General features: G+C 36.0%; 1 protein-coding gene and 1 long non-coding RNA gene across 8 annotated transcripts in view; one reads left to right on the top strand and one right to left on the bottom strand.

Annotated features, from left to right (window-relative positions):
* The window catches only part of usp6nl (USP6 N-terminal like), a 108360-nt gene that overhangs the window by 67673 nt on the left and 15780 nt on the right, over positions 1-24907 (bottom strand). For 5 of the 7 annotated variants that reach the window (XM_068219663.2, XM_005164879.6, NM_001130599.1 and 2 more), the window contains 1 exon segment: positions 21837-21922. In XM_068219663.2, coding sequence (XP_068075764.2) covers positions 21837-21840 — 4 coding nt within the window. In that variant the 5' untranslated portion in view covers positions 21841-21922. 7 annotated transcript variants of the gene reach the window in all.
* On the top strand, positions 1743-13676 carry LOC141381634 (uncharacterized). Its single transcript, XR_012402117.1, has 3 exons — positions 1743-6819; positions 7033-7693; positions 7837-13676. It is a non-coding gene; the product is annotated as an uncharacterized lncRNA (long non-coding RNA).

A 24907-nucleotide genomic window follows, 5' to 3' on the forward strand; every position in this document is an offset into this window, starting at 1 on the left:
AATTCAGAATTTCATTTCTGAATCCATCAGAACATAAAACTTCAAGTGTTAAATTATGTGATTTATAAGATGACACAAACGCAGCTATTGCACTTAAGATTGTTCAATGATTTGTCATGCATTGCGCTTGAACTGCCATGTGTTTCTCTAGTGTTTATCTGTTTTATAGTCTTAATTTTGCTTATCAACCAAGAACTTTTTAGTGTAAGTCCAATGGTCTACAAAAAGTACCTGTTTTACAACTATGTACTTATGCAAATGTAAAGGATGGCTGATAAATAGGGAAGCATATGGAGGAAGTTAACGAGACTGAGGGGTCAAATAGTTTTTGATTGAGACATAACACGCACAAAATTAAATTAACCAATTTCAACATAGACATGACACATCATACTTCCTTATTTATCTCAAACACAGGCGAGTTTGTAACTATGAGCTGTAATTGTTCTCACTTAGAAGGGGACCTCCGCGGTTTACCAAATTCAGGGTTAGACTGATCTAAAACATTTATGTCATTTTAAAATTGACGACAAAACAAAACTAAACGTTCATTTAAAAGGTTATATTTCCAAAGAGTGGATGTTCCACTGTGAAGCAACTCCACATACATAACTAAAAGTGCACTGATAGAACGGAAAGTTTAAAAAGTGCAGTCCAGTTAAAGTGATTACAAATATAACTACAAAATTCTGTCATCATAAATGTCACCATGTTTTCCAAACCCATTTGACCTTTTCTTTTCCAAACAACACAGATAGAGACGTTTTGAATAATGCTTAAGCTACACTTCATATATACATATACATACATATAAAGTGAATAACTATGCCGTTCAGTTTTTTATTTATTTATTTTTTTATAATTGGAGCTGACCTATCCGCTTGTTAAGTGTGACGTCATGCGAAGCGGCTTCCGGGTCCAACCGCTCTATTCAACTGAATGGGGAGACTCATGAAATGGTAATAATAAACGTTTACAAAGCGATTTAATACTTTCGAAAATCACGATCGCAATATATATGTCCATGCCTAAAATCCGATGACCAGAAAGTGATAAATTTTTTTATAAATTGTAAAATTTTTGGTATTTGTTATGCAGCAAGCCCAGAGATTGTTGTGTACACTACGATTTTATATAAAATTAACTTTAATGTGTGATAGGAATAAAACGTGATCATATACGAATGATTTCTCCACTCAAATGAATGGCGGCATGGACCCGGAAACAGTATACATGTTACACAATTATATATTACACAGTATACACAAACCCGTCACCACTTAACAAGCGGATAGAAAGGGTAAATGTACATACAAGCTATAACAAGGCTCAGAATAGGGCTGGGCCTACAATCAAAATCTTGATTAATTGAACATTTTACCTTGATTATGATTAATAAGCGACTATTTTGTTTTATTTACTTATTTTAATTTTTTTGCCCTTACAGTTTACTGACAAGTTTTGCACAGTAAATATGCTCACATATTACAAGTGAGAGATTTTTGAATGAACGATGCATTACCTGATTTTAAAATAATTGAAGAAAACACACACTATCTACTATCTAAGATTATTTACTGAACATCAACATTGAACAAATGAAATTAAATCATGCAGTAGAAGTAGGATATCTGTAGTATAGTAGGTTATGCGACTGTGAGAAGGCTACTATTAACCAGCCAGAGCAGGGTCAAGTGTCTCCACACATGGTAGGAAAAGTAATCACATTTTTTTTTTTTTTAGAAAAATTTGATCGATTTTAGGTTCTAAAAGTCGATTATTTTACTATTTTGTTTACTTTTTAAATAATAGCCCAACACTAGCTCAGAAATCCAAACTTCAAGTTTGTCACTCCGTTTGTTTATCCAACAAAAGCCAAACTCCAATCTACATCCAGTTAAGAGAGGGCACGAGTTTTAATGGAGATTTTACAGCCGCATTCATTAAAGTGTGTAACTTTTGTGGGATGAAATTACATATTCATTTATTCATTACACTTGTATTTAAATCAATGGGAAACTTTACTTCATTTTTATTACAAATTCTATCCAGCTTCAGGCACTTCCTAGCAAAAACAGCTTGCTCACCCCATTCACTTTCATTGTATGAAAAAGAGCCATTCAATCAGATGTTCCATACTAGAAAATCACGCAGTTCTGGAACAATTATAACAGAACAAAGCAGCATTTATAAAAAGATGTCAATGTGCTTAGTCCTTGACTTCTTTACCACACACAAAAACAACAAACACTCCACACACACAAAAAAAGGCATGAAATATCAGCATATGTCAGGTGTTAACAAGTGTGAAACCACTCAAATATGCAGTGACAAGCTATAAAATGAACAAAGCATGAGATGCACAGTTAGTCCAAACACAAACTTGCACTTAGTTTCACATACACACCTGTGAATCTGCTACCGGCTCGGCGGCGAGAGGGCGACACCAGCTCCTTAACAATCTGCAGCACTTGCATGATCACAAGGGGGCGGGGCCAATGTGCTGATAAAAGGTGTGGCTGAGGGCGGGTTGAGGGCGGAGCAAAGCACGAAAAGCTTCATTCTTGCCACCCATGCAGTAAAGAGACTAAAAACAGCATCACTTACTCTGAATTTATGGCAAAAATAGTTTTGTGTATGACCATATCACACACACACCTCAGTAGCCATCTTGGACACCTATGATAATCAAACTGCATACTTAAAGAAATATATTAAATATAATGATAATACTGTTAGCACAAATCAAAAAAACAAACAAAAAAAAAACAATGCATCTTCCAGAGTGGGAGTAAATAGGCAAAGATTATATTGGCTCTTCTAATTAAGAGGTGGGGCTTCCATTTGCATAGCCGCCATACGCACAGCGAATCCTTCCATTCATTTTTATCACAAGCCGCCTCCTCCCCGTATTACGTCTCTTGCTTTTTCCACTGATTTCCAGCTTTTTCCTATCATTTTGCTGTCAACACAAATCCAATGGCAGCTTTGGTCTGGAAGACCAATTAAAGCGAATCACTAATTTAGAACATATAAATGAATCACATAACATCTAATTCAGCATCTCCTTTTGTACTTCAAAAACTGGATCAAATCCACTCAAAGGGGTTAAAAACAGCAAAGCATCCTGCAGAATTAGCTTTCCGCACTCCAGGTCCCACCGGTCCAAACACAAGGGTCCGTGACGGTTTTCTATGTAAAAGACTTCTCTGTCTTTCACAAACACACACTCGTCTTCCAAGCAGAGTTGCGCTTGTGCAATTCCTCTCCTGTTTATTCCACTCTTTCGCAGGTAGACAATGTCCAGTTCTCTCCTCTGAAACCGCAGTGGGTTTGAGTGTCAGGTGAGAGAGACCATCTGAAGAAGTGGCTATACTTCCCTCTCTCTATCGCAGTCTCTGGAATCCAAATCAATACAGCCAGGGCAAGCTGTATAACACAGCTCTACTCTATTCTCCTCTCCCTTCCTCTCTCTCTCTCGTTTATTCTTCACAGCCCAGTTCGCCACTGACACACACGTTCCAGCTTTAAATTAGAGAGCATCTGTTACAACAGCCCCTCCCCTCAACTCTCTCTCTCTCTTTCATTCTGTCGTTCGCTCTCATTCCTGTCCTCTGTTTCAGGATTTCATGTAAATGCATACCTGCTTGTATATATGTATATTTTACTCAGGTGGGACTGTCTAGGACTGATATAACATGAATAGAATTAACGTGACAATTCAGATGCCCTAATCTGGTTAATTTTGAAATATTATTAAGAAACAATGAAATGAACTCCAGTTGGCTACAAAAATAAAGGAACAACGACACTTTAGAGCCATTAAGAACATCTGAGAATCAGACAGACAGAACTTATGCATGAAAACATGCAGATAGACAGACAAAAATAGACATAATAATGAACAAATGGATAGACCAATAAGCAGAAAAGCAGTTAGACGGTAATGCTGTGTTCAGAAAAGACGCGGTACGCATGAATAAAGCACACTTATTTACTCACTTCATTCGTGCATCAAATTCACTTTACAATAGACACGAATTCGTGTCATGGCCAGGGCTTCTGTCTGCCCAATGACTATAGCTTCGATGCTTAAAGGCTAACATGGATTTTATTAAGAGAGTAGCTGTGCTTTTTGTGCTTTATGAAGGCTGAAAAACAGCATATATATTTGTTCGGCGCTGTGTCTGAGTCCACTAGATCCTTTCAGAGGTGCACCCAGCTCTGTGAGTTCATCAACTCTAATCAAACACTATAGCCCAGGGGTGGCCAACCCTGTTCCTGGAGAGCCACCTTCCAGCAGATTTCAGTTGCAACCCATTTCAAACACACTTGCCTGTAATTATCATGTGGTGTTCAGGTCCTAAATTATTGGTTCACATGTGTTTGATTTGGGTAGCAACAAAATCTGCAGGAAGGTGGCTCTCCAAAAACAGGGTTGGCCACCCCTGGTATAGATGGATGATGGAGGTTTTCAGTGATGCTTCAGACTAAGCCGAGCCCAGTTTGATGAACTGTTGTCTGGTGTCGGAAAGAGGATTTTCCCTAGGGACACCAACAACAGGTGCCACATTATAATCATGCCCCTACGAGTTAAATTGTCCTTGCTCTGTTAAACATCTTTTGGTAAATATTTTAAAAAGAAAACAAATTTCAAAGGGGGTTTTTATAATTCTGATTTCAACAGTAAATTATAAATAAATAAAATTATTATAGAATTGTCTTAGACTTGACACATGGCAGAGAATTCGGTTTAAGTCTTACCTCCCTGACTCGTCATCCCTCAACAAAAAAAAAAATCTATCAGGAGGCATGCTTAATAATCAAATTATTTAAACTTTAGTTTTGTCGACTTGCAAAGCTCACTGCGTGCCGTCACTGCCACATAAAAGGCTGTAATGCGGGTTTCACAGTGCATGAGCGGCGTGTAAGCAGCAAGTACTTTTTTCGGTATGTATGTTAACAAACCGGGACTGTTAGCAAGCAGTGTGTGAGGCACGTGGGTATGGTTTTATGCGCACATGCAGAGATGCATCAGTTGGCTTTTTGATATAATTAACTACATACACTTTCACCGGCATTGGTTCGGTTGCACACAGAGAATAACATCTATGCCCCAGTAAATTGAGTCTAGCGACGCTTCAGGCCAGAGGGCTCGGAAACTGCTAAAATGCTGAAAGAAGAGACATCTCAAAGAGAGGACTTAACAGCTTTTATTGATTCATTGATTGTATTGATTGACTAATTATCACACGACTACAGAATCATCCCACAGAAGGACTTACTGAATAATATAAATCCCTTTTAATTATTCATGCAGCCCTATAATAGACCGTGAGACAGACATTTGGGTGGCAAAACAAATAAAGAGATACTGATAGTCAAATATGTGTCTTTAGAGCACCATCTAAAAGACGGTCCAAGAGACTTATATAACGAAAACAAATAAAAATCATTTCTAGCAATCACATAATCATAACAGACTAAATCGTGATACATAAATGTGTCCATTCATCCTTGTTTCTACTAGTTCCCACAAGAGTCATCTCTGCACTGCTCAGAACAACCAACAACATGACATTTGAGAGCGATTTGAAGTCATATAAATGTTGTCGGTTTTGTTTTGTTTTCTTTGTCAGAAAGCCTTAACGCACAAGACAACCACAGTAAACCTACAAAACTCAGGTATAATCATATGCCAAACCCAGGAGTTAAATTACACATATGTCCATGCATAAACGATTACACAAAGACACCTCCAAGCATGCTATTCATCTGCCTTTACCTTTCACAGTGGCTGATCTTGCTCAAGGACAGTGTGTTAGCATGGCTCACTGCAGCACTTGTGTATGTGTCTTGGGCAGACATCCAGCAGCACATGTAACCTCGGTTGTAATCAATCTCTACATAATGGCCTCATTTGGATCTAATTACCCATCTACCTCCCTGAAATGTGCTGAAGGCATCAAAAACACAAAATAGCCTGACAACATTACATCAGCATTACATCACCGCTGCTCACCACAAAATAACACTAGTCAACCATGTTTAAACCATGGGAAGCACATGACTAGATTTAACCAAATATCATGGGACTGTCGCTAAAGCACTGTATAAGCTGATGCTTATAAAACTGCAGTGCAAGCATTGCCACAACTAGTAAATAATACTTTCACTATAGCTGCGTCCCAAATGGCACACTATACAATATTCTGTTATGCACTATGTACTAACGCACTTAAATACTCCACAGCATAGTTTAGGAAATTAGTGTTGTCCCAAATGGAACAGTTCCCAATGAAACGGTTTTGTACTAACCAGAAATTCAAACCGTTTTCAAGTCAATGGCGAATGACAATTAAATGTTTAGCTAAATTATTAGCGTAAAACTACCAATCAAAATTGTACCAGTTAGGGCTGTGTGATTAATTGAAGTTAAATAGTAAATTGATACATTGCGTTTAGTTAATCACAGGAGGCTGCAATTTAAAAGATATATGTATACATATAAACAAAAATATCAAATAACATATAAGGTGAAGTGCTTCAAAACCAGTCTGCTATGCTTTAGATAATTAAACATGATAGATTTTCTGCGATGGTGTTGTGAGGCATCGCAGACATGGTATCGCCTGTCGTGAACTGTGCCAATACACGAGAAGAAATTATTGAATCTTGTGTCGCGACACCCATTTGACGTTTAGGACTCCCCATGACACCCTACGTCAAATTTTTAAGAGCTGTCACAGAATTGTTGACACAGCTTACAAATTATTGAGCTGAAGCTTGAATTCAATTAAAATCAGCTTGAGTTAAATTGTAAATCAAATCCTAATATCTGGATTTCATTTTTAATATCATTTTTCGCAATATCTGTAAAATGAAAAACATGTTTTCTCCAAATCACACAGTCCTAGTACCAGCTACATCCACCAGGAGGAGACGTAATCGTAAGTATACATTCAAATTATGATAATATTGAACTATAATTCAACTTACATTTATATGATGTGATCGTGTTGTTCCTGTTAGCCCGTCCTCTTTCAAAATGTAATCAAATTTGTGACCGTTGAGTGCATGAAGTGTTCAACATAACACACTTAATTTCAACGATTGAATAAATGCATCATCAGGTTATTTGAAGTTCCCTTAGCACTAGAATGCAATACTTATACTATTAATACTACAAAACGGCGTATGCGTATGCAATTTGGGACATACTTAAAGTTCTAAGAAAGATCCTTCGAGTTTCTGGAACCCGCACAGGAACATGATTCTGAAGTTTGTTCAGTACTGCTTTGCTTCAAAAAATACCCCTAAGAAATGAGACACCTGCACATCATCATATGTCATTGCGATTTCTAACTGCATATGAAATCGAGGATGGCGGCTGCTGTAGTCATTCCAGTTGTGTTATTTTTTGGTATTTATCTTCAGGAAATCATTGAAGGCAAAGATATCAAGTTATCATAACGAAGTAATTCCCAGCCCTTAGTCTTTTTATGACAGGGTATTTGAGTGCCATGCAGTGTCAGAACGTTGTGGGACTGCTACACAGGAGTTATTATTATGGATTGTTTTTTGTTTTACAATTAAAACCGTGTTTGTTTCACATTTTTTTAAAACCATGATGGTAAAACACGAACGCGGTCATGAAGGTATAAAAACATATGCTTGTTTGTTGTAAAAAATCGTAATAGTGACAAAAAAAACAAATTTGTGCATCTCCTGACTTTTGTGAGCAGCCATGCTGCCATTTACCCTTTTCAGGTGTGGTCCTGAAAAATTTCAGTTTGAACTTCTATCTAGCTCTTCCCCTTAGCCCAACGACTTCAGGCTAAGGAGAATTGGGTCTCCCCTTGATATAGTTGATATAGTGCATTTCAGAATGTCAAAAACAACTACAAATGGCTGCTTCCTCAAAGAGTGCACTATTTAAGGGTATAGGGGCAATTTCGGAGAGGCACACAGTTTGTTCTTCGTGATAATTAATGAATTTATTCACTTTCTTTTCAGCATAGTCCCTTTTTTAATCAGGGGTTTATCAGCAGAATGACCTGCTAACTTATCCAGCATTTGTTTAACACAGCGAATGCCCTTCCAGCCACAACCCAGCACTAGAAAACATGGAGCAATCGAAGGAAACCCACGTGAACACGGGGGGAACATGCAAACTCCATACAGAAATACCAACTGACCCAGCCAGGGCTCAAATGAGCAACCTTCTTGCTGTAAGGTGACATTTCTACCCACTAAGCCACCATCACAATAATTTAGTGATGTTTTTTTTTATTTAAAGATTTTCTTCCCCACACAGAATTTCAATTATATTGTTGTTATAAATCCAGACTGATGATAACTGACAGCAAGCACAAATCAATCTGCTGGTCTCGATCACTGTGGCTTCACATGGGAAATTGATGGCTTCAGCATCCAGACTTTCTATCCTTAGAAGACTGCAGCTTTCAGAGCAACATATCCAAAAATAGAGAGAGGGACAACATTAAGAAAAGTCAGAAACTCTACCATTACACTATTCCAGTTTTGGTTTGCCAACTTTTTCTCATTGGAGTATAAAGCAGAGATTCATGTGATTCAATTTTTTTCCTATCTGAGGCAGTTGACCACATTCTATTCCTGCACAGTGTGTTATCTTGGGATATTGGTCATGAAACTAATTAAGATCACATAAATGCGGTAGTACACAAACTAGGTTTGGATTAAGGACTTTGCTTCTGTTATGAGACAAGGTAGGTCAGTTTATTTCCAACAGATACTGCTGGGAATTTTCATGACCCCTAACAGGTGTTGGCTAGATATTGTGGTTAGGTTGTTATCATTGCATCTGGCAGTTTTAAGACTTGGTCTATATTCGAACCTCAACAGATTGAGAATTGATTTGATCACAAGGATATTTAACTGGCCTCATGGTTAGATCAAGAATGAGCAAATCTGGTGTTGGTCCTTCATCTCTTAACTCTAAAAACCTACCTGTAATTTAAGCAAACTTTAAAATGCTACATATATCAGGTGGGTTTAATTAAAGAATAATATAAACTCTGCAGAACAGTGGGGTTCTAGGACTGGAGTTGCCCATCCCTGCTTAAGAGGTTATGATGTTTGTTTACAGTAGTCAACATTTAAAGTGTATCATCACCTTTCACCAAAGTTGTCCTAAAACTTGACACAATTAGGAAAAAAAAAGACATTAAGTGTTGTCTGCTGTATATCAGGAACACTGAGAGTCTAGTATTAGTCAGAGACTTGAGACTCTGGTTTAGGCAAATGTCTGTGGGATCAACAAATGCGGTAATTTTAAAGAATCTTTATTGTATGGGTCAAGGATGGTTAGGGATCTGACTTGAGTCTTTGGGCTCTCATAATGGTTCAGTTATTGGTCTTAAAGGTCTCGAATTGTCTGCTCTATAGTAGTTCTGGAAAAGATAAATATTTGAGTGTCTAGGATGTATTGTTGGTCTAAATCTTAAGGAGTGTTCTATTGGTTTACCTTTCAGAAGGTCTGATATAAGTAAGATTTATGGTTGTGATGGGTCAAAAATTTGTCTCGTTTTAAACCTCTTTTTAAATAAGGATGGTGCTAGAGCTGGAACCACCTAAGCTTAGAGTGGTACCCATTCATAACCTTTTGAATTTCTGCCCACCATCAATGTCACAGGTTCCCAAATTTAATTCCAGGTTCAGGATCAGTTCCATATCAGAGTTTGGATAATGTTTCAGGGTTTAGGCAGTGTTCCAGAGTTTTATTTAGAGCACAGCTTGAATCAGGAATTGACACTGGGATATGAAAGGGTTTGCCATGGGTCTAAATAGTTTAGTATTTATTTTGGACTTGGGGACCTGGTATTCATCTGTATTTGGGCCTCAAAAGGTCTGGTGTTGAACTGAGCCTCTGGATATCTGGTATTGGTCTGCATTTGAGCTTTGATGGGTCTGATCTTGGTCTAAGTATTTGAGGGTCTGTTGTGTGTACAAAGCAAAAATAATCCAGACCTTCAGCATGTCAGAAATAACAAAAACGACAGCATGTTACATAGATGTAATAATGGCCCTGCAATTGTAGAAGTTGGTGTGCAAGTGTATGGCTCAGCTGAGTTTTAATAATGCATGTTGAGCCAGGGATTTGTTTAATTCAGATATGCAGAGGCACAGTAGCATCCTACTGCACAGCACTGCGACTGAGTGTATGTGATGAAGACGGATCATAATGCACCTCACAAAATGCCCAGCATAAACTTACCTTCTTTTATTCACTCTACAGCTGGACAAATGACAAAAATAAAGAGGGGTATAGAAGATTCAGAAAATGGTTTGCCATGCTGTTAGCCACTCTCTTATCCTCGTGAGCATGTTTTTCATGCAATGTAATGTAACTAATACATTTATTTTGGTTTGCTGAGAGGTTTGTACTGATTGCTTAAAGATAAGAATGGAAAATGTTAGGATACTGTTGTTAAATTTGCTGTATGATTATTCGAAGAAAGTGAATATAAGGATTAAAACTGTTGCCAGTTTAACATATTCTAGCTAAAACTGGATGAGACCATCTGACTTGCAGGTAAAGAGACCAACCACATTTTAAAGTCTATCTAGAATCAATCCTTTAAATAAATACACACACAAAAGAAACATCAATCTTAAGATGTTTCTAGTGATCATTGTAAAACTCAGTGTAATATGTTTGTAGATTTTGTGATCAGAATGCCTATCCATCCTGAAGTAATGAATTATTTCACAGACAAAACTTCAAAAGCTGAAACAGTTCTGCTTCTGCCTGTTCCTCACATTGATTAGCTCTTCCTCAAAAGTGCTCATTTTATCAACTCATTATCTTGTAAACAAGTTTGTTTCCCTACATGACCCAATTTGCATATTAATCATTCCAAATGGATTCAGCACTTCCTTTTTAATTTAAATATACACAAAGAACTTGTGTATCAATGTATAAAGTCAACAATAAATGGACTAGACGTTGCAGATGTTTGGCATTCATATTCTATGCAAACATGGAGCATTTCTGCAGTTCTGTGGGCTTGTGTGTGTGGGCCTTCCTATGGGGAAGTGGTTGATCAGGTGTCTGGGGAACTGACTACATGCAAAGCGGAATTTGCAAGAGAGCAAATGTCATGTTACTATCATGCACCTATGAGTTTGGATTCATTACTGAATCACACACAAACCCACAGTTGAACCAGACGTGCAGAAAAGTAAGAAATCTCTCAAAAAGTGGTCAACAAAATGTGTACACACACCATATGAGGCTTTTGTTTTGCAAAGAAAGAGCTGCTCTAGGTGCTGTCCTGTAAGTAAATGACATGTTGCTCACTGATTTAAGGTAAAATAGACCATTTTAACTAAACATATTTATTTATGACGCATCTGACTCTAAGGGCAAAACATTGTACTGCCTGTAGTAAACATGTACCATGACAACCTGATGAATAAGGGGAAAACAATTAGTAATTCTTACAGTTTTTAGTGTACAAAAATATTGGAATACAAAAATGGAGCTTCATATGTTGATATGAACTATCTTGATAATGTTTTTGACTCTTTTCTGGACTTCGAATGTCTCTGTACTTTGCTGTTAATGGAGGATAAGGGAGTCCTTAGATTTCATCTAAAATATCCTAATTTGTGTTCCGAAGATGAACAAAGGTCCCAGAGGATTGGAATGACACAAGGCTGAGTAATTAATAGCATAATTTTCATTTTTGGGTGAATTACTTTTTTAAATTGCTAAGTTTTGGAATAAAGCCCATGACATGTCTAATCCTAGTCTCCTACCTGTAAAAAAATACTGTAACATTTCAAGGTTAAGAGTTAAAACCCTGTTAGTCCAAATCTGTGTGTCTGTGTGTGTGTACACAGCAAAAGGGCACAGGATCCATTTCCTCATGTTCCACTGTTTACCATGAAATGTAATCACATTCCAGAGTGACTTCCTTCCTATGATCATCCATCTAGTTAGCTGTGCAAACACACCCACATGCTCAACGTGGGCATCTGAGTAAAAGACACAAGCTAGCTCTTTAGACATTTTGCTTTTGAAAACACCATCTTTAAAAAAATAATTAGGGAAGTTTGCCAAGTAGCTACACATGCATGCTTGGGTATGTATTTGCATATTAAGAAAAAAAGCCAATCAAAACCACTAGTAATTTACAATTCTATTATTAGGGACTGAGCACCTATGGTGCGTAGGCTCTATTGGAATTGCTCTGCTTCTTCTTCTTCTACTTCTCTAGAATTAATTGCATTTTGAGGGTATAAATATGCCCAGAAACTCACAAACATTGCACATGCTTAAGCATGGGATAATAATAGTTTTCAAGGTATACTGCTGTTTGGAAAAGTTAAGTTTTTAAAACCGCTAAAATTTTCTGTAATACGGTCACATGAGGTATATGTAAGATTTATTTAGTTATTTAAACTCTTTTTTTAGGACAACAGTATCTCCAGCAGAAAAGATCTCCAAAGATGCCGTTTTAAATTGTAAAGAAATCTGTGTTTGTGAATCTAATGAAGACAGCAGAAGTCAATGGTTCATCTCAATTATTTAACCTGACATGTTAACTGTTCCAAAATATTTTAAATGTTTTACAACATAAAATATATTGTGTTCAAAGGGGAAAGAAGTTTTAGTTTTTTACCTAGACATTTAAAAAGAAGATATTTTCAAGCAGTAACCACAATGATACCGTAAAACTGATCATTTTATCCAAGGTTACCATACCATGAGAATCTTATACCGGTCCATGCCTATATGTGCAAGAAGTGGCAAAAATGTATGCTTGTTATAGGTTTTAGAAGTGGGTGTGGCAAAATGGCTTGACAGTGCCACCTATACTCTTTAACAAAGTAGCTACTGAGCTACATTTCACGCACACACACCAAATTGGCACACATATCAGACATAGCAATACCTACTAAAAAAGATTTCTTGGAGTAAAATCTCAAACTCAACAGGAAGCCAAATATTTATTACTTCCTCTGCCGAAAAAGTGCCGTTTTTAGCATTTCCAGACGACGTGCTTTAATGGGATTTTATCAGATCAATTCCAAAATTGAGTATTGTCATTTAAAGGTCTTGGCGATGTTAAATTTCGAAGATCTAGAGTTTTCGTTGAAGGGCTTGTCTGTGGCAGCCTCACAAATTATGTTTTGCCACGAACAAAAACTCAGGCATGCATTGTCTGCCTCAAAATCCACGTTTGATAGCAGTCCTGGCCTGAATACGTTTATATGCCTATATTTAATTAGTCATAGTGCCACCTGCTGGCAACAGGAAATGACATGTTTTACAGTTAAACAAACTACTCTTAGAAATGTTATCAGATTAAATCCAAGTTTTGTCAGGCTAATCCAAAGGCCTTTGTGATGGTAAATTGTGAAGAGCTAGAGCTTTCGTCGAAGGGTGTGTCCATGGAGGACTGACAATATTCAGGGTTTCGCCATAGAGGAGGAAGTACATATAACTTAGTCACACAATGTCCAATCAGCCCGAAAATTCACGTTTAATGAGATTCCTCTCCTGAGGCATCTACATGCCAAAATTGAGTCACAGTCATAGCGCCACCTGTTGACAGAAGGAAGTTTGGTATAAATTGGTGATTTTCTCAGGGTTTTTTTTATTATTATGTCCACTGTTCTCTGTCATTTAAAGGCCACCGGGCGGCAGTGAGCTAGGCTGCAAGGTCCCTTTCAATTAAAGCTACTTGCTATTACTATTATTATTTTTTTTATTCATTAAAATTTCATGCTGCACTTTTGGATTTATGAACCTGAATGATACCAGGAATCATACAATTTGTTCAGAATAGATGTGATTTTTTTTTCCAGATAAATAGACTTGGCATGCAATAAAAATGCTTGATTTGGAGCAGTAACCTGAGTCATATTTAAAAAATGTGGAGCTCTTTCAATTTGGACCAGCAAGCAGCCACTTACTCTATGCTTTTCATCCAAAGTCATCAAGTAGGAAAACAGAATTATACTTGTCAATGATTCATAATTAAATGTTAATTTGATGCTGAACACGAGCTAATTGGTAGAATACTTAAAACACACAACATAATTATCATAAGTGCAGAATATTCTGAATTAATAACATCGGTTGCATTTTCTCTTAGCATTCTGAAGGCATCGGTGACCATATGATCCATAAAACCAATCTTCAGTTGGCAGCTGGTGAAGCCGTCCTGTGTCACAGTACATTATCGCTTACATCAATCATATATCATGATCAAATCTTGTATGGATTAAGAAACATCACACGCTGAGGGGGGAAAAATGAAACCGCATCTCTGTATTTTTTTTTTTATCCCTCTTCATTTCATTTCAGGTTCTTATTTCAGTGCATTCTGGATGAGTCATTTTTCTCATTAGTGCTGCCACTCACAAGGGTACGAGCAGGAGGTAATGAGGGTAATTAACTCAAAAGACACACTCAAACACACACACACTCAAACACACACACATACACACACACACACTCCCTCTTGCACACAAACACACATAGGCGCACACACATTTTCTCCCTCAGTATCAAAACAACTCAAGAGCAAGGTCAAACAATAGCCAGTACAGCCAATACGCTACACATAAACAATGGCTGAAATTAGATCAGAAGAAACAGGGAAGCTACTAAACAGGTAGTATTTGAGTTATATTGTCTACACCACATCCTCAAGAGTGGCCTAAGAAAAAAAAACACACACACTTGTGTGGTTGTCTGGCTATTTCAGGTGCCTTATCATCGATGCTATTGGTCTTTGTGTAATCTTTCTATTTTTGTCTTTACTGATGTTGAAGATGAAAGAATGGAGACCGTGAGGTGCAGAGCACTAGACGAGCGAACAACAGAAAAAGAATGTGGAGAGGTGTAGGCAGGGGGGGGGGGTTATTTGTGTTTTCTTTAAAGAAAACAAATAAACCTTAAAGGCTCAATTCCCAAAACTTGTACAAGCTTTTGGTGAAAAGTTTGACAGTCACTTTAAAGGCACAGCTCAACCACCAATGGAAACCCTTTCATCATGTACTCACACTCATAAATGTATGTCATTATTTTTCTAGTAGATCGCAGTTACACTTTAGGTTTTTCCTGAATTCTCTGATAAATGATTTATTTGTTGTTCTTTCCTGATTTGCACAATAAAAGCCAGAAGTTCTTATTGTTTGACTATAAAGTTAACCTCAGTCCAGACAGTTCTGCCAACATTTGGGCAAATAGAATAATAGTTGGAAGTTCAAATATTGCTATTGAAATAGTGGACAGTCAGTAAGTGCTGTGTGAGCAAATCTCAATTTCCTGATCTCAAGAAACATGCTAGTGAAATTATGTTAGTGGCTAGGGTATTAAGTGTTACTTTAGTATTGGAATGGTTTTAAAACCAGTGACTAATGCTACCAGTTTTAGTTCAAACATTGACAGTAACTAGCAGCAAGCAAAAGTTGTAAACCTCACTTTTCTGGCTCTGAATGAGCTCAATTAATATAAATTAATGGGATAAATTGGTGCCGTGACCTGAATAGGAGTAAAGGCCTGTTACGCTTTAGATTCAATGGAAAATTCACTAAAATGATCTAATTTTGACAAAATTTGGCTGTAAAAAAATTATTTTAAAGTTTGTTTTGGCCGTTTGAAACAGCTCACCAAAAGCAAACTTTTGGGAGAGACTCCTAAACAACTATGAGTTGCCGTTGGTCCATGGAGATTACATATCAGAGGGTTTGTTCTGGAACTCTGCCTTCTTTGAGCAATTTGCTTGTTTCTTTTTTTGCTTTGAGCAATTTGCTTGTTTCTTTTTCGAGCAGGGGACCATTTTGGCAGTTAGAGACCCCTGGGCTAACTTAACAGTAGACCCCCCAACACAAACCAATCTCAATGTGCACATCACTGCGTATTTGCACGCCATTGGAAATATGTGATCGAACCCTGTCAGTTCACTATTAAAACTATGCATTACTTGATTACATTACGTAACTAACATTCCTTAAATAGGCAATGATTACAGTATAATTCACTCTTCCATATAGGCTATGCTGCAAAAACATGTACTATAAATAATAATAATAATAATAATAATAATAATAATAACTTTTTATTTAGAAGTTTTTCCTCCACGTTTTGCAATGAAAAATGCTTAAATTTTATAAAATGTTTCAGAAGAATGTCAATCTCAAGAGATGGATGACAAGATGTTCCTGCCAATGACAGATTGCAGCTAAGGCCAGATTTGCAAAGGTGAATTTGTTGAAGGCTCTCTTAGTTTAATTTGCAATTTGGTTACAATGTAATATGAATTGAACATCAATCACCAGGTGGCTATAGCCTGCACAGACATGTGTTTTGCGTTAGCTTTAAACGTGGTTAACTGATGTTAGATCAGCTACCAAAAACTTTAAAATAATATTTATTTTTATTTATTTTCTTCTTATTTTTTGCAGTTAGTACACCCCACCCCCCGGAATAGTCCACTGGGTTGCAGCCCCTGTAAGCCTATGCATTAATGTGAGCCTTGGGTTTAGATAGGAGAACTACATCCAAAACAACAAGTAGAACCAGATGAGCTACATCAGCAAGCTGATCCGTGTAAAAGGAAAGGAATCAAATAAATAAAGAGGCAGATCCCATAATTAGGCAACATATTAGCTGTACTTAGCTAGCCCTCAGCCTTATATAGCTGAACAAGATATTTTGTGTATTGTAGCACTGTAGTGCTATGTAATAAATAGATGTATCTGTATCACCAGCATCAATATACATTACAAATTATACAGTGCAAGCACATTACAATACACATAATTAATCCTCAGAAACTCAAACACATATGAATTAAGCAATTCACCAGACCACAAAGTACCTTATTGCCATCCCTTGGAAATGCACACTTTAACAATTAACAATTAAAACAATTAAACCCCATCACTTCATTTCATGATGATGGCAAATCACAGAACTAGCTTAAGGCCTCCCTGCAGGGGGAATCCTCCACACTAAAGGAGCTTTCACAATGGGTAGTTATAGGAACTATCCACTAGGCCAGTGCATTGACAACAAAATCGTCCAGTCGTGCCACATTCCTAGTGGCATTCACACCCTCACTAGCAAATCAGAAAGGCTGCAAGATGACAATAAACATGATAGTTAAAAATAAATAAATAAATAAATAAATAAATAAATAAAAAACTGGAGGATAGGGGATGCTGTGATCGGAACTCTGATTTTGTTGTGTTTAGTGGGTTTTGAGAAAATGAAAATGGAATGTAGACATACATGAATTGTGATTGACAGAGCAAAAGGGAGGGCAAAATAACACACAGAAACATGAAGTACTACATATAAACAAGGCTGAAAAAAGATTACAACACCCCAGACAAAAATGAATGATAAATGCCATATCGCCACCAATATTTCTAAGAACTATGAAAATGTTTAGTCTGAAAGCTCATTGTATCCCACTTTAGAATACTTTGTTTTTCACAAAAGTTTGTTTCACTACATCATGTGTCATTTACTAGTGTCGTCAAAAGTAGCGACTTCACTTCCATCACTACTGGAATGTAAACAAAATGTTTATTTACCGCTAACATTTGAGTACTGTTGAGTATGTTCTTAATGCTAAATGGCCAGTTGAAAATCAGAATATCAGCAAAATGTTCAGAAATGTACATGTTCATACATGGATCTTCAGATAGACGTGGCTTTCAAATGGGAATGTGTCTATGTTTCTGTGCAAGTCCTTGGTGAAGAGCATTCAGCGATGAGCAGTGGAGCTTATCATAGTCGTGTTGAGATTGTGAGGCTATTGGCCAATCAGCAGTGTTTAAGAACCTGCTCAACAGCGCTCAAATGTTAGCAAGCAAATGATCGATTTTAGAAATTTCTGTACTGTTTGCCACATTTAATTTTAAAATTAGTAATGTTTATTTATGGTTAAAAGACCTACATTAAATCTGTTTATCATGTAAAGAAGAGCAATGGAGAGTTCACACTAGATGCATCTTGCGCAAATAGATCCCAATATTCTTGCTTAATTAAGCGCTTGAACATTTTGAGTTTATTCACTTCATGTGAATTTCACTTCACAATAGATGCAGATTTGCATTATGGGAGGGGCCTCTATCTGCCTACACCTCCAGTTTTGTTGCTAAATGGCTGACCTTTGCTGGGGCGAAGGTTCGGCGATGGCGGCTCAGCATCGTGTTGTCTATTGGCCATCGGCGATGGATGATGGCATTGTTTTTCGGCCCAACCCTACTGTACTTTTGAGGCTGATTTAAACTTCTGCATCGAGAGATCACAATGACCCACGAGCTTACCTTGTGCGTAAGCCTTAGAGTTCTGCATGCTGTTTGAGTAGCTCTGCAATAACACTTCCAAATTGCTGGCTGGCAGTAGGTTTTTATGTTCTTCTGTGTTGTGTTTCTTCGTGGTATTTCATTTTTTCTAAACGCTACAAGCAACTGAAACTTACTTATTCAGAGGCAGGAACAAAGTGACGTGCAACAATTTTAATCATAAGGTAAACACAAAACAAAACTTTCCATCTTAAGTTTTTTTCGAGACTGTCTCTTAAGTTTTGTTTTTTCAACTTGAGCGATTTGCACAAATCACTCGTTAAGTGCCTCAAATGCTTAATTTGCGCCTTGTTATTCGCTCAAATCGTATCATCTGTGATGCATCATTCTCGCGAATAGCGCTGCAGGATGTCTAATTGCATTGATTTAAGATGTAAATCACTTGCGCTTAATGCTTCATCCTTGTTTTTAGCTTGAACCACCCTTTTAAGCATTCAGGATGCAGGAAATGTACAGAAAATTTGATCTATTTACAGTTTGTTAAGACCTGACCTACAGTGACATGCTGTAAAAATACAATCAAGTAAGGGTCAATGCCCTGTCACATCATTATCAATCACTGTACTAAACAATACAAAACAAAAAAAGTGCAATTGACTAGAGTCTATTGTTGTTTACTGGACCGGTATGGACTCTACAGGAGACACACAATGTAATCCAGTTAAATCTCTCAACTCAGCCATCCCTCGACATGGCAGCTGACCAATCCAATCGTCCCATAGTCTCCACAGCAACTGCACACACTTAAATACACTCCAGCCCTAAAACACACACCATCTGTGAGATTACATGTCAAACTCACATAAAACCCTGTTCTTACAGGAACTTAAGGAAGGATCTGAGCTGATCTGATGTGAATCAGGGACGTTCTTTAACTAGATTTCATGAAGCTCATGCTGATTTTAAATCAGATTTGTAGAGCAATGTATCTTCAAATAAAGAAGGCACGTTATGAAGTCTCATCGCATTTACTCACACTTGACACACCCGGCAGACTCTGCTCTTATCTCATATTTCTGACTACTTACAGAATGACATAGCATGTGATTGTTAGTGCTTACAGTATAGTATACACCTTAATATGTGTGTGTGTGTGTGAGAGAGAGAGAGAGAAAGTGTGCTAAATGTTACAACAAATGTTTCAAACAACAAATCATCTTTCTTTTTCACTTTTGTGTGAAAAAAAGCCACATTTTGTACAAAGGTAAATAAAAGCTGAGAAATATATATTGTTTTCACAATGATGCCACTTGTACATCTTATTATCAATAAAAAACAAAAGCAAAAACGTTCTGGTTGAATAAAACGAAATCTGAATTTATAAGGGTATGAATAATTAATTTCAGGCTTGACTGTTTATACACACAAATAACCCAACATTTTGATAAGCTGATGATTATTTTATAACTTACTTCAATAAATTGACAATATTATAATTTTTAATAACACATTCATTTCAATAGACTGAAAATTATTATAACCAATATTTTATAGCCAATAATATTTTTTATAGTAATTCACAATAACAACTTAAAACGTAACCATCTGCAAATGCTGTAGGCTTCAAACAAGTATACATTAGCAATCTCGACTTGACAATCCACACAATTTTAATCCAGCATTTCTACAATGCAGCAAATTACAGTTCCAGGGTCAGGAAATTAATAAACGTTTAACAGTATCAGCATTACTATAACAGTGAATATAATGCAAAAGAGAATCTGATAATGACAAATGTTTTCACTTTACCAGTAAAAAAACTGCTCTGATAATGTTGTCAATAACAAATTGCTAGCATACAGTAGGTCTCAAACATAATAATTTAACCCTTTAGAATAATGAATAGTTGTATTCTGATGCCATCACTTTACTGCACATTATCCACCAGGACATATTTAGAGTCTATTCAAGTCCACCGTTTCAAGTATATACAAAATGTAGCAGTTTAACCAACAGTAGACATATACATAGACCTAACAGTATTATTATTGTTTATTTAAACATAAGTTTGAGAAATAATAATAATAATAATAATAATAACAGCCTACTTATATTAATCTTTAATTCACAAATAGAGAATTGTGAAAAAATTGTGTGTTTTTTCTAGGGATGCAAAGATTAAAGATTTTGGTTGTACGATTATAGTCTGAGGAATAATCATGGTTTCAAGTTTATCATGAATAATATGCATTCATTAATTTTAAAAACACTGCTAGTTTAAACGTCTTATATTTTAAAGTGTTATTTATTGCTGCTCAATGACAAAATAATACAGCACAAAATAAATAAATAAAAAAACAAACAAACAATAGTCCATTTCTCTCTGGACTTAAAAATAAGTGAAAAATAAATATACTTAAATATAAGTAATAATTAATACTTAAATATAAGTAATAATTTTACACTGAAAAAAAGGCCCATTCACATAAGGCGTCAGCATCAACGCTTCCTATTCACTTTGAATGGGTGACATCAAGCATTGCCGAGCTGAATTGTGGGTCCGTTGGCGCTGTTTGGAAAATGGGAGCTTTTTAAACATCAACGGAAGCATCAGCCAATCAGATCACTTTATGCAAATTCCCCAGCTCAGACAGTAGACCATTGTGAACTTATTTTATTGGCTGATGCTGCTATAATGATCGCGTCAGCCCCAACTGTAGACACACCCTCGGTCAAGTGTTGATGCTGAAGCCCATTGACGAGGAAGCTCGTGTGAATCGGACGTAAAAAACAGAACAATAGATAAATAAAATTAAAATAAATAAAATAACAGTATTTGTTTAATGTAAATCTAAGCTGTATATATTAGCTAAGTATTGCCATTTTAAAGAGAACATATGTAGTCAAAGGCAGCTGAACCTGTCTGAAAGGCACTATTGATCACCTAGATTACAAAATTGTTTGGTATTTCCATGTTGTGTTTTTAATTTTTTGTCTTTGGAGTAGAAATGTGTATATTCCATACAAACTATGAAGCTGTCCGGTCAGTTCTTGTCACGTGACTTGTGGTGCGCTTGTGGCATTCTTTCAAATAGGTGCGGCTAGAAAGCAGGAGCATGCCGCACTGAGTGCACGCTGAGTGCCACTATTAAAAATAACAAACTTGCGCACACAGGGCCGTTCAAATATCACGTCTTCTAAGTTAATAGCCTCAGCCATAGTTAATCCAGTCTTTGTTGTATTAGCCTTGGTATACAAGCTCAGAACTTCAAACTAGCGCAAAGTTGGTATAACTTTGTTTAGTTGCAGCATTTATGATTAATTAACCTTGACAAATTAATCCGTGGTTAAAAGTGAATTTGATTAATTGTTGTATCCTTACTTTGTTCGAAGCAAAAAAACATAACCAAACATGATTTTCATTTTAGCCAGAATCATGCAGCCCCATCAGGCACATAAACAAACACTGTTCACATGTTGAATCTACCATACATCTGAATACTGTATGTACTCACTCATACTGTGCTGCTGGAGGTTGTTTGGGGTGTGTGGTCCAGGTGAGCTTCTTCTCAACAGCTGTTCTCCTCAAGGCACTCATGACCTGCACACATCCAACACACACATTTCCTTAATAACACAAACACACCACTGAAAATACTCGACGACTAGAAACAGACACTAAAACCTCTTAAATCGACACTAAGAAAAGCTACAGAAAATCCAAGTGAAACCACAGCATTCCACTGAGCCAGCCAAATGCGCTGAAGCAGTGTTATCTCCCAAAATGAGCAAAGATAACATTCCAGCATCCAAATCAGACGTGATCCAGGAATTGTGAGCAGTATGTTAGAGCAGATTCTCCATGAAAAGCTCATGTCACATCTATGAGTCAATCTAATGACTGAATTCTGTGATCTAGAGTAGAATGAGATCATCTGAAAGACCACTTTTGCATAGCAACTGAGCTGATAAAACTACTTATAATCTGCTGATAAACATGTAAAGTTAAGTATTTCATAGCCGTATATATTTAGACATTTAAGCCGAATACCTAAAAATAAATGAAATGAATAACTTTGCTATATTATACAAACAAAAGAGATTCATAATCTATGATTTGCAGCTTTTACCAGGAGCATCACAAAAATATTACGAACTTGGTCACACTTTAACCTAATAAACAATTCACGCTATTAACTAGGGCTACAGGATATTGGAAAAATCTAACATTGTGATTTTATATATATATATATATATATATATATATATATATATATATATATATATATATATATATATATATATGATTATTCCTCAGACTATAATATGAGAGTGTATATGCATAAAATTTAAGAAACAATCTGCCAGCACAAATACATTCAATAAAGAACAATGTGCTAATTAAATAAACAGTGTTTTATTGCTTTCCAAGGAGTCAAACTGTATTCAAATTACAGTAATTGAATAATCTAATGTAAAATACTATTGCATAGTCTTCGTTTTATAAACAATTCAATAAAATTAATTGTTATTAATTTGTCAAAGTTACAAACTGTAAAATTTCTTATGCCTAAATGCTTTAAAAACCCTCACACATTCATATGTCTCAAAAAACACTTGCAAACTTATAAATAATAATCTAAACTCAACATTGTGTATACTACTGCGAATGATCACACTGCAATATTGATGCTGAAACAATATATTGTGCATCCCTACTATTAACTAATGTTTAACTAGGCGTTTTGGTTCAATAAACAAAAAAATTAGCTGCTTATTAATAATAAGTTAGGTAGTAGTTGGGTTTAGGTATTGGGTAAGATTAGGGATATAAAATAAGATCATGCTTAAGTGTTAATAAGCAGTTAATATCTTATTATATATTATATACATATGAAAATATGCTATAATAGGTAGGTAATTAGCCAGGAGTGAATCATTTAAATTGCTACTTAAACCATACCTGTCAACCCACCCGTTTTTCATAGGTTTCTTTCGTATTTTACAGTTCTATCCCACTATGCCGTAATGGTATCTTCCTGTATTTCTCCTGTATTTTTAATCTTTCTATGAAGGGTGGCAATAAACAATAAAGAGTTGATCCTCCCTTTACGCAAAACATACCGCCGAAGTACTTTGCTCTTAAACATGAATCTGTTCTCTGCTTTAAGGTATAAAAACACTTTGAAATAGATATAAAGATGGCAGGATTCTGTCCTAAATGAGCATAAACCGTTAGGAAAGCAGTCGAATGCTTTCTTTATAGATCTGTGCAATTTTAAAGTGACACCTCTGTTATTTAATGTAAACAAATGAAAAATCTAAATAAGAGATTTATTAGCTGTTTTTTATTTAAAATGCTTAAATTATACAGAGAAGAAAAGGTTAATGAGATTTGATTACTTGATTCAATTTCTTTATAATAGCTATTAAATGTAATAGCCTAATCTGTTTGCTAATTTATTTTCAGCTTTTTTTATGTATGCTGTTTATTCTATCCTTTGTAAATAATAATAATAATAATAATAATAATAAACATTTTATATACTGTTGTTTATTTAAGAAACAGCTCCAGATGAGCATATTTAGTCATTTAGGTTGGGGGGGTCTTCCTTATTTTCACATCAATGTTGACAGGTATGACTTAAACTTTAAGCAGTCTAAGGTTTGTCTAAATAAATGAATAAATATAACCCATAATGCAAAATAATATACTGACTAATTAAATAAAATAAACTGTCTACTATCGACCATTTTATTATTAAAAAATTAATTAAATTAAAAAATTAATTAATAAAAAAATTACACTTTGTTTATTTTGATCTAGATGTTGTTGTTTTTGCATATGAACAAGTGAATATGACTCAAATCCTTTTTTCCCAGAATACCAAAAGCCCATATGGATCTTTTTTTTTTATTTGTTTGTTTTAACCAAGCAATCAGATTACTTTTCATAATCTGATTACTCATGAAAGTAACAACAGAGAAGTTTACATCCCACACAAACAGAGCCTAAGAGCAAAAGAAAAAAGAAGCTTAAAAGCTTTATCAAAAAAAAAAAAAAAAAAAAAAAAAGTGGTCTATTGCATAAGACCCTATGAAAGCTTATCTCCCACCCTGCACCGAATACAAACACCAATCCACACAGTGATGATATCAGGCTCACTGTCATGACCGAATGTGACAGAGCAAACCGATACACCCTTCCTGCTTTTTTCTATTTTCTCCGTCTCACTCCTTCATTTAGGACCGGTAATAACCCCTTACCACCATTCAGCGTAGTGGAGTAATGATCACATGCATTGTGTGTGTATGTATGCGAATGATAGTAATGGGGCGGCAGCGAGAGGAGGTTAATCACTGTAATAAGATGATGCAGAGCGGGTGGAGGTGACAGGAAATGATAAGGGGCGAATAAGATCTCTCCCATCACATGTTTGTGTGATGAGCAAACTAACACGAGCTAAAGAAATTGTTCAGCAAATTATCATAAGTTGTGGATGGAAAATTCAGTTCTAGGTAATAGATATAGACCATTTTGAGGGGTGTAAACAAAAACAATGGTCCCAGCATATTTCCTGTTTAC

The sequence above is a fragment of the Danio rerio genome, chromosome 4, assembly GCF_049306965.1.
Source record: "Danio rerio strain Tuebingen ecotype United States chromosome 4, GRCz12tu, whole genome shotgun sequence".
In the NCBI taxonomy this organism is placed as follows: domain Eukaryota; kingdom Metazoa; phylum Chordata; class Actinopteri; order Cypriniformes; family Danionidae; genus Danio; species Danio rerio.